Source organism: Microtus ochrogaster, chromosome 24, assembly GCF_000317375.1.
Source record: "Microtus ochrogaster isolate Prairie Vole_2 chromosome 24, MicOch1.0, whole genome shotgun sequence".
Taxonomy (NCBI): Eukaryota; Metazoa; Chordata; class Mammalia; order Rodentia; family Cricetidae; genus Microtus; species Microtus ochrogaster.
Genome location: NC_022024.1, coordinates 30,828,985 through 30,840,181, shown reverse-complemented (window position 1 = coordinate 30,840,181; position 11,197 = coordinate 30,828,985). Strand labels below are relative to the sequence as shown.

The following is an 11,197-nucleotide window of genomic DNA, read 5'->3' as shown; positions in this document are numbered from 1 at the left end:
TTGGCGGGTTATTGAAATGGTTCCTTCTTCTCACACCCTGTCATGTGTTTTCTCTCCTGTTCTGTACCTACCTGTCCTGTGCGGGAAATCCTGCAGGCCAACTGTCAGGTAAGTCCATCTCCGATGCGTAAGGCCATGATTAAGAGGATGCAGGGAAGGAAGTGAAGTAAACAAGACTATTGGTGACGGAGACAAATGGCAGGGCTAAGCAGGAAAGGCACATGCTAAATTACACAGGAACTTTGCGCAGCTGGATAAACGGGAGAAGCTGCAGACCCCACATGTGAAGCCGGTGTGAACATCCGTCATGAGAGCTTAGCCTGCGGGAACACGGCCGAGCTGTGTGATAAAATAGCTCGCCTGTCCCCGTCTAGGGTTTCGCTATGGCTAAGGACGCCTCCTGGAAGACTTAAGTTGTCATCAAGCTGTATGAAATCCTATGTGGTCCAGTGTGACTCTGCTATAAATATTATATCCACTTCTAGGATTTGGCCAGGATCAAAGCAAGTTTGCAGGGATGCGTTTTAAATCTCTCTTTTAAGTCCACATCTGAGCATCCCTATGCCTTGAAGAATGAAGGGACTAGGAGGATAGAACAGTGATGGTGTAGATTCTGTTGCCGCTGAATGCACCTCTGGAGTTAAATGTGACGTGGTTTCCTTCTTCTCGAGGAAATAGACACCGAGTTCACCGTCCTCCTGCTGGGGGGAGGGGAAAGGACACCCTTGGACCCATAAGAAGTAGCAAGGCCAACAGATACTTTATAAGCCTAAAAGCATAGCTAATGGCAAGAGAGACAGGCATTTAAATCTGATTGTGTGTGTGTGTGTGTGTGTGTGTGTGTGTGTGTGGTTTTAGCCTCAGTTCATTTTTATCTTTCAAGAGGAAAAAAAAAAAAACAATGCGTTTCGGTTGCCATGCAACACACCCTGCTCTAACGGCGTTCTAATTTTAATTTCAGAAGTCTACAGAGCAAATGAAGAAAGTTCCCACTATTATTCTTTCAGTCTCATATAAAGGAGTCAAGTTTATTGACGCAACAAATAAGGTAGGTGCCAATCCTCTCTTTGGTTCAGACTCCCGACACGGCCCTGAGTATGTGATCTAAAACCCCGGCATTCCCCGTTTGCATCTCGCCTCCCCCTCCTTGCCTTCATGCTTCCCGCTCACAACCAGAGCTGTGAATGTATGTGTGTGGACCCACTTACACACACAGAAAGGCATGATTTATTTGGGGTCTTGAGCTAAGATTACTATAAGTATTTTGCTCTTCCATATCACAGTGTTCCCTCTGGTAGACTGGGGTCATTTAGCAGTCATGTCCCTTTGGATCTAGAGAACACTGAAACAGCAACAACATTGCTTATTAAAGGCATGGTGCCATTTCTTTGCCATAAGAACGTTAGTAGGTAAAGGGTGAGGACATTGGTCTTTCTGTGGTTCTCAGTGTGTGTGTTCTTGCCTTTGGAAACTACACTTGATCTTAGCCAAAAGGCCAAGAAGTGATTGTCCCTCTTTTGGTACAGCTCATGAATACCTGGGTAAGGAGCACATCCTGACTTTTTGTATTCTATAACTACCTTTTATTCCTCACTAATGGGATGAAGAGAGTTGCTACTGTTTGTTTTCATAAGAGATGCAATCAAAAACACAACCGAGGACATGCTGTGTCTTGGTACTCACAGTGGGAACTTTTGGCAGCTCTGAGGTCAAGTGTGGCCAACTGGATTGTGTTTTCCTTGAAAAGTATCTTCACGCTCCTGTCAGCGCCAAGACCACAGAATCCTGGTGCTAGCCTCAAAAGCATAGATATGGCCACTGTCACTGTTGTAAAACCTGAATGATTTCTCAACAAAACCCTAACGGTCCATGTATTTTTCTCTCCTGTCCCTTGCACTGATAAAGGACAGAAGGGAGAGACGAGGTCGTCACCATTGTATACAGTGTCTGTCCCCTGCCTTGCTCACCCCGATCTTGCCCCTAGATGCACTCCATTTTGGAGAAACAGAATGGGGAGTCATGAAGCAAGTCAACTCTAGCAGTGGTGATGGAGCCAGAGCCAACTGGATTGCGATATCAGGGAAAATCCCATGGGCGGTGACCCTTTTGTGTCTCTAAACTTAAGCATCTGAAACAATCCTTTAGAAATTTTCCGAGTTGGTTTTCTATAAAATGTTTCATTGGCAGTTGAATGAGCCCAAGCGTTCCTAACTATGCTAAATAACAACCTCCCAATTTGGAAGAAAATTCTAGAACTCAGGCATAAAACCTATACCACAGCATCACCAAGATGGCTAACAGTAGTAGCCCAAGTATATTAAGTACCTTATCTTTAATGACGACTCAGCTGTGCAGTATGATATTGGCTGTTATGATGTCAGATTTGCTCAGCGACTCAAATCAAAACAACCCTTGATTGACATTTTTTATTTCCTGGAAAATTTCGGTTCTGGTACATAAAATTGCCTTATCCTTAAATCGGAGTTAAGTTGTTTAAAAAGTTCTAATGTTTAAATGTTCATGAAGATACCGTTGCTTTCATTTCAGCTAGTGTGAAAGGAAGGCTTTGGTACTTTGGTACTTGAACCCTCCACCAACACATGTGCACACACACGCACACCCTTCACCCTAACCTAGAGCAACTATCTCTACCCTATTGGAGTTGAAGAAGTTGAAGAGCAATGCTGAGTTTAACACTGTCTGAACTGAGTTAGATTCTGACAATTTCCGAGCACAAGTCATTTTCCCTTGAAGGTTGCTGCAGTATGAAGGGTCTAGTCTGTCATTTAGTGGTGTCATAACCACCTACATCAGCAGCATCCACTCTGCCCAGACCCCCACCATCAGAACAGGGAGGGAAGCTTAGCTGGGACTTAGTTCAGCTGCAGTTCGCAGAGAGGCGCACACAAAGGGACGTCATCACGGATGCTCTTGAGAGGCTTCAAGCTCAATCGCCAGTGATTGCATAGACCCCTGCTCGCCAACCTCTTGGAAAGCATCAGCAAGGTAGTTTTATGTAATTAAAAACCCTGAAGAAAGGAGATCAGGGTATCTTTCAGGTCCTTGAGCTGTGGTCTGTGATAGATTTCCAGGTTCAGGAGCACAGGCACGAGTCATCTGGTGGCTGGCGGCACCAAGCTGTCTATGACTGTAGACACACGCCTGGCTCTTTAAAGGACATTCACTTCAGTTGGCCACGTAACTGCTCTTGCCCAGCGCGACAGTGTTAAAAGAGTCTGGGAGACTCTGGGAGGAGAGGCTCCCAGTTGCTGTGTGAGAGAGTGAAGTAGAGATTGATGGGAAGAATGAAGAAAGAGGAGTAGTGTAAGGTTGCATTGGGAGCTGAGGAGGATGGCCAGGGCTGAGGGGCTAGCTTCAGAAGGCATGCAAGAGCTGCAGGAAGGGAGAAGAGATGAATGCAACCGCTGCATCCTAGAGTCCTTGGACGTCCCCCACTGGAAAGCGCTATTGGCTGGAGCGCTTGTCTAGTGGAAGTGTGTGAGAAGATCGCATCCTTTCAGAAGCTGGTGACCAGGAAGCCTGGGCTAGACACACCTCAGTGTGTTCCCATTGTGTGTGCGTGTCCCTCCGCCTTAAAGTGGACAGTCTGTCCAGTCCACGCGGACACCTTAAGGTCCCTGTCCTTTGTCCAGTGTCTGCCCACTGCACACCCTATTTATCACACCTTTCCCACTGCCTTACCTAATACATTTTCTGTTACTCCTCAGCTACCTGCTGCCGATTAAAGTACAATGGGTAATGAATTAGATGTTAATTACCCTTCATTTCCTGTTAGGCCCGATTAGAGAAGGCAAAGATGAAGCCTCCAATGCAATGAGGCATTTCTTTTTCAGTCAATAAGGAATAGCTCAGGTTCATGGGGAAGGGCCAGATGACTGGTTTTATAAACACACAACGGTACCGCCTAGCAACTTAGGGAGCTACACACTAAGCCTGCTTTAAGAAAGGAGAAGCAAAGGGGATCTTGAATTTGAACTGGAACCTGGGATAGATTTAGTCCTACGATGTTGGAGGGAAATTATATCTGCTTCCGTAGCTCAGCAGCCCAGAATCAGCCCCTGCAGGAACCTGGTTGCCAGGACTCCAGCTGTTTGGTTATTGACCTTTCTTGAGATTAGCAGGGTCTTAGAGGTGACCCAGTTCCAATGTCCAGGAATGACAGAGACTTGGGTCATATTTACCCTCCTATGGTGTCTCTCTTCCCTAGCCTTCCCAGTGACTACACTAGGAGGAGTATAGGATTGGAATCCTTTTCATTTTATTTTCTGAGTATTGTTTTTTCTTCGAATGGCAACCTCCAACATGGCAATAAGTGCTCATAGCACATGCTTCTCACAAGCAGCTGGGAGTCCCGAGAGACCACAGTTGGTAGGTACTACAGTCTTCAGCATCCATCACCCCACAGGGCATCCTCCGTTAACCGCCTCTCAGAGCGCTGCCTCCATCCTGGTCCTTCTCTAGAGGGCACACTTCAGACCCTTGATGGGAAAGAGTCTGGCCTAGGGAAGCGGTCAGGGAGACTTTCTGTGGTAGGGTGAAGACTGAAGAATATGATGAGAGGTAGATCCTTAAGCCACACCCATCTTTGAACCGTCATATTAAGTGGCCGGGCCAAACAGTTCTGTGCCGCACACGACAGCCAGACACACCCATAGCTGTTTCTCCACATAGTGAAAGGTGAGGGTCGAGCAGAAGTTGAAAAGCATTAAGCGGCCAAACTCTATCCAAAGGAGAGTAGGTGAGCCCCTCCCCAGTTCTTCTCGTGAGCCTTCCCCGGAACAAACCTTCCTAGGAACGAAAGCTAACACACAGAGGCTGGTCTTCCACTGAGCTATCTCATCTGCGGAGCAGCCACAACCGAAGCCTGACTGAAGAGCGAGAGATCCAGTTTCCATAATGCCTGCAGCTGCAGAACCCTTGGCCTTGGAGCCATTCCACAGATAGAGACCTGGCCTCGCGTTCCCAAAGGTGATGAGGGAGGCGACATCTCTCCTCAGACATCCCAGTCCTCACCAGGCTCTACCAGGGATCTCTCACAAAGCTCAGTGAGTATATTCCTGTCTGAGGATAGACCGTCTTCATGGTATCGCTTTCCTCCTAGCTGAGACATTTTTAGTTAGAGGAACGATGACGTTTGTATAACACAAGCATCGCAGGTGCCTCAAAGGAACACTAAAGCTGCCCCTGCCCCTGCCCCTGCCCCTGGGGGTGAGCTTCAGTGATAATGACTCCATTCTCTCTGCCACTCCTGGGCTCTTGGGGATAAGAAAGAAAAGACCTTCAAAAAAAAATCCTGGGAAGGATTCAGAAGACAGGAGGGCAGAGCACTGGAGACGGGACCACAGCACGGTTGCAGTGAATGGTCACGAGCTGGGAAATGCAGTGCTGCAAACCTCGCGGGGCACTTGTTAATGTACCATCTCCCCGACGCTGACAAAGTCCTCGAGCACACAAATGCCAACTGAAAGCTGGAGCCGGTACTCGCCAGCTCGATGTAGCTGCTGGGCAGGTGTTTGGGTTACTTTACACATGACTATGACAAAATACATGATTGGAAAAGACTGAGGGGATGGAAGGTTTGCCCTGGCTCACAGCTCAGGTATCATCACCCATGGTTACAGAGATGCCACAGCAGGCAGGAGCTAAGCCCGCTGATCACATAGCAGCCACAGTGGAGAAGCAGAAAGAAGCAACTGTTTCATTCAGCTGTCTCTCTGCTTCTCAGTCAGTCTAGAAGTGGGCCCATAAAATGGTGCTGCCCACAGTGGCCAGGCCTCCCCACCTCGATGACATAATCAAGATGGCCCCCCTCGAGCAGGCCCAGAAACCCTTCTTCTCCCACATGAAGGTAGCTTTTGTCCAGCTGACAGCAGTCCCCACCACAGCAGCTGAAGCCAATGCTGAGTCCAGACTTTTGAAGTCCAGCAGCAATCCAGTGAGGGCCAAGACTCTCTGTGGTACCTTCAAAGACTACAAAGACCTTAAAATTCCTTCTAAAGACCCATGGGTTCCTGATTCGGTACCTGAGTGCAGGGAGAGGACCATGGCTTCCTATGTCAAAGCTATCTGTCAGTACAATGTTGCTTGTTTGTTGTTTCCAATTTCAATTTGAGTTATTTTTTTGACAGAGAAGCTGCACACAGTGTCAGCATTCAAGGCCACAGTGAAGAATGTCTTAATTTAATTTTCTCTTATGTGTTAATTCTGTAATTGCTTCCCAACCACAGAGCTTGGTAGAGTGAGGGACATGAAGTACTCGCGGAGGGCGCTGGCAGGGAAGGACATTTTGTCAGTGTTTTTCAGCATTGATGAGTAGACGTGGAACATTGTATTGCCAACGGGTTCTTTAAAATACGCAATTAAAAACTAATTAGGGTAACTGAAGCATTGGGGTTTTTATATCTATGACAACTGCAAAAGACATGAGAAATTGTAAGATAAAAAGGATTGTACCATTGTAGGGCTTTTTAAATGCATCTGTGTATCAAGAGAAGCTCCCAGCCGGGCGATGGTGGCGCACGCCTTTAATCCCAGCACTCAGGAAGCAGAGGCAGGTGGATCTCTGTGAGTTCAAGACCAGCCTGGTCTACAGAGCTAGTGCCAGGACAGGCTCCAAAGCCACAGAGAAACCCTGTCTCGAAAAACCAAAAAAAAAAAAAAAAAAAAAAAAAAAAAAAAAAAAAGAAGAAGCTCCCAGCAGGTTTTGCAGCAAAGATGTTGCTCTCTGGCTATCTGTGCTTCAGGACAATGGTACTGACCCGTTCCTCCCACCAGTTATTCTCAGAGGCGAGGAGGGGGGATGTAAAACGTGGCAGTACCCTCAAGAGGGTCAGCACCCCCAAACAACCCTGACCTCACACCTGCCCTGCGTGAGGCCCTGAAGGCCCAGTTTCCTCACCTGTAAGAAAGTGACAGCCACACACACACGTACACACATGCACACACGTACACACACAAGCACGCATACACGACTATTCTGTGGTGGGTCTAGTGAGCACAGAGCTATCCTATTCATAGGTCCTTGCATCCAGCAAGGCACCGCAGCCTGACTATCACACTGTAGTGTTTCCCTTGGCCATGCATTCTCAGCCTTCTGAAAACCTTGCACAGAGAGAGACAGAAAGACAGAGAGCACACTCTGAGGCTTCCCCACCTGCTTTGTTCTGTCCGAGCCCTTGTTTTGGGAGTGGAGAAGTTGGCATAGAACCAAAGGTAGAGCATGTCTCCAACATGATCCAGGTCCTGGGTTCCATCCCAGCGCCTAAGAACGAAGGGGTGGGGAGGAACAGAGGACACACACAGCCGTGAAGGATTTGGACAACCTCCTACACCCATGCAAGTGGCAGATGACCGCTTCCAGACAGGATTGGCAGTAGGCAAGACTGCCTATCTACAGCAGGATGTGGGGAAGAGAAATGGCGACATGTTTAGCAATTACTGTTTTGTTTCATTTTCTAATTGTCTGTCCCCAAGACTGCTTCAGTGCACAGTGTCTGGCAAGGGCTCATCCAGGATATGATGATTTTAGGATTATTATTATTATTACTATTATCATTACTATTATTGTTATTATTATTATTATTATTATTATTAAATGCAAACATTCCTTCCAGACCTGGTATACATCTGCCCATGGATGGACACACTGTATTACTATTATTATTATTATTATTATTATTACTATTATTATTATTATTATTATTATTATTATTATTAAATGCAAACATTCCTTCCAGACCTGGTATACATCTGCCCATGGATGGACACACTGAATCACTCTGAATACTGCTGGCCTAGAACATTCTAGAGAAAAAGAAAAGCATCTGGGTTCCCAGAATTACCGTGCTGATTCTAAAGCATGCCGGTTGTCCAAGGAAAACGGTGATGGTTTGTGTCGTTTCTTCTAGAATATAATTGCTGAGCATGAAATTCGTAATATCTCCTGCGCCGCCCAGGACCCAGAAGACCTCTCAACGTTCGCTTATATCACGAAAGATTTGAAGTCCAACCACCACTACTGCCACGTGTTTACTGCCTTCGATGTGGTGAGTCCCCGCCTGCTCTGGATACATGTTCCATAGATGTATGTACTGGTTTGCTTGTGCCGCCGTGACAAAACACCACAGACTACACAGTTTAACCAACAGGAATTTATTGCCTGTGTTTCTGGAAGCTGTAGTACGGGACCAAGGTTACAGTAAGTGTGGTTTCTTCTGAGTTCTCTCCCCTCCAGTGTGTGAACAGTCAGTCTTCTCGTGAAGTCCTCTCTGTCTTCTTCCATCCACAGAGATGCCTGCACACAAATTCTCTCTTTTGTGGGCACCAGTTAGACTAGATAGGAGCCCACACTAATGACCTATTTTAACTCAGCCATCTTCCTAAAAGCTCTGTCTCCCAATCCCATCACACCCTGGGGCCCCTAGAGAATAGATCTTCAAATGGGATTTTTCAAGGCGATCACCCAGAAAGCCAAATAAGAAGTATTTTAACAGGCTTAGCTTTCTTGAGTTTCCTGTATTTTCAGTCTCTCGTTCAAGTTAGAACTCTGTATTTTTCTTATACCTCAACTGTTGAGACTCAACTCTCAACTTCCAGTTTTCAGATTAGAGAAATCCCTTCCTTCTTCTAGTCCCAAAAATACAGCAAGATCTCCCCGCCTCCTGTCCCTTTGTTAGCTCTGCAGGTTGCTCTAGGTACCGTTTCTAAGTATTAGGCATGATAAATATGTTCACCTCCATAACATTCAGGAGGGGCAGGGGAGAAAAATCGAAGCCCAGCTGTTTAGTTTTGGGATCAGCATGTCTTGATGAATTCAGAGGACGTGCGGCAAACCGCTGTAGCATTTATCCTTCATCCAGGTGTCTGGCTTAGCGTGGACACTCACGGGCTTGCGGTTCTTGAGTCTGCTCCAGAGGATTTTCGTTTTACCCAAATCTGGTGCTTTAATCCTCGCTAAGTGCACGCAGTTTGTCGAACTTCCAAAATCATGACAAAGGCCACCCGCCTTGACCTGGACCTGAGCAGTTCTTTATATAGGGCAATTCCCAGTCCAATCTTAAGGCCTTACAATCCATTTGAGCCATCCTCTGGGTTACCAGTGATGACAAAATAAAGTAACAGATCCCTTCTGAAGTTCAAGTGCATGTTCAGCCCCCCCAGGTGGGATGGATGGGTGGGGCTTTGTGGTGGCCTTGTTGTTCTAAGTATCCGGTTATCGGCTTCTCATAGACCTTTTGCAGGCAGGGTACTTTTTCATACTGACATCACATCCCATGAGTTTATCTGCTGTCAGAATAAGCCTCGGTAATGGTGATGTACAGGAAGCTTCCGGTTTGTGAAATGTCCCGGAACAGTTTCCCCTAGAAGTCCTGTGGCCTAAGAAGAGAGCGCAAGGCCTTCCTAAGAAAGCTAGACTGAATTCCCGAGCTCGTGTCCTAGGGGACACTTGGTGCCCTGGATGCATGCAGGATGGAGGAGGACAGTGTGCTGTCTCCCAAGCTCACCTGGTCCAGGAGCCACTTTTGGAGAGTGTTCCTTCCACAGCAGTGGCACTTCTGGGTTGGGGGATGGTAGGTGGGGCGACACATATAACGTGTTGCCTGTTTCCAGTATTTACATCGACACTAAATTTACCATTTCTCAGACGGCAGGGGGGTGAAAAGTAAAAAGAATAGACAAGAACAAAATGGGGGTCTAGGGTTAGTTGCCTTGGTTGGTGCTCTGATAAAACAACCTCAGGAGTGAAGGGTTTACCTTGGCACACAGCAGCATACCATAAAGCTGCATCAACCATGGATATGCAGAGATTAATATCCTTTCCCCTCATGCTTTCTGTAACATAGCGGAGACCAGCTTCAACAAGGATACCACTTACCAGGGTAAGGGCACGGGGATTAGAAAAAGAGTAAAGAGAACGAAGATGCGAGTGAAAATAATAAAACAGAAACATAGGATAGCACCAGTGAATACTGAAATCCACCCGTGTTTAATGTCCACTTTCTTAAAATACCCTGACCCCAAAAGGTAGGAGTAAGATTTAAAAAAAACTGCATTACCATGATACAAGGAAATTAACAGACCAGTTGAAGGGTGCAGCCTACGCTCTTAGTTAAATATTCTGTTGCCAGAACCAGACAAATCACACTCAAACCCTAGACCAAAACATTCTGTAGGTAAACCACTCCTGGGGTGGAATCCATTGTTATCTCCTCAAGGGAGCGGGGACTTAGTTGGATCCTTTGACTATTGTTTGGGGTAGAACAAGATCCACTTTTCTTCCTGAAATACAAAGTCTGGACTTTAGCCACGTCTGTTGACAATAACCTTGATCAAGCAGAACTCTCTGATCTAAATCTAGGTGGGACCTTTGAGGTAGAAACACAATAACCTTGAAGGAATAGAAGTTCCAACTCTCTGACCTTTGGTCGGGGAGGAATGGCAACAACTTTGAGCAAGCTGAATCTTTGGCCTTCAGACAAGGTGGAAATAGGCTCACATTTTGGGACCTCCATAGTAATGGATGATGTATTAAATCAATCTCATTTTGGACAGTTAGAAAGCAGGCATTTTGAGTTTTGTCACAGATTTCTTCACTGCATTTATATATGTGCAACCATCCATCTGTATCCAAGGAGGGTTAGTTCTAAATCTAAATAATTCACAGAGCCACTGACATTCAAGTCTCTTCTATGAAATGACATAGTATTTGCCTATGTCATTTACATATGCAATATTATGCATACTTTATATGATCATTCACTGTCAGTGCTATGTAAATGCTTCCCATAGTATACTGCTTGGAAAACAGACATAGAAAAGAATCCGCACATAATCCATCAAGATGCAGGTTTCCCTACACATGCAGAATCATTAAAATAGACAATGGATTGTATTTAGACAGCCCTCCAAAATAACTATGCTAACAGTCACATTTAGGGGTGTGATCCCTGCAGTCAGCCTAGTATTAAGTCCAAGGTGGGTTCATTCTGCCATAGTTTGATCTATAATACCACTTGTCCTTGGTTTCCTCTTCTGTAACACAGAGATAATGAGAGAGCTCACCTCCTGGGGAAGCACCTGCGGCACACAGAGATAATAGCAGTGCTCACCTCCTGGGGAAGCACCTACTGCACACAGAGATAATAGCAGTGCTCACCTCCTGGGGAAGCACCTACTG

At 46.2% G+C, this 11,197-nt stretch overlaps 1 protein-coding gene across 12 annotated transcripts in view; it reads left to right on the top strand.

Moving 5' to 3' along the window:
* Anks1b (ankyrin repeat and sterile alpha motif domain containing 1B) overlaps window positions 1–11,197 on the top strand; it is a 760,073-nt gene that overhangs the window by 730,409 nt on the left and 18,467 nt on the right. For all 12 annotated transcript variants that reach the window (XM_013350332.2, XM_013350331.2, XM_026784589.1 and 9 more), the window contains 3 exons: window positions 97–108; window positions 962–1,048; window positions 7,929–8,066. In XM_013350332.2, the coding sequence (XP_013205786.2) occupies window positions 97–108; window positions 962–1,048; window positions 7,929–8,066 (237 nt within the window). The remainder of the gene's footprint in view (window positions 1–96; window positions 109–961; window positions 1,049–7,928; window positions 8,067–11,197) is intronic.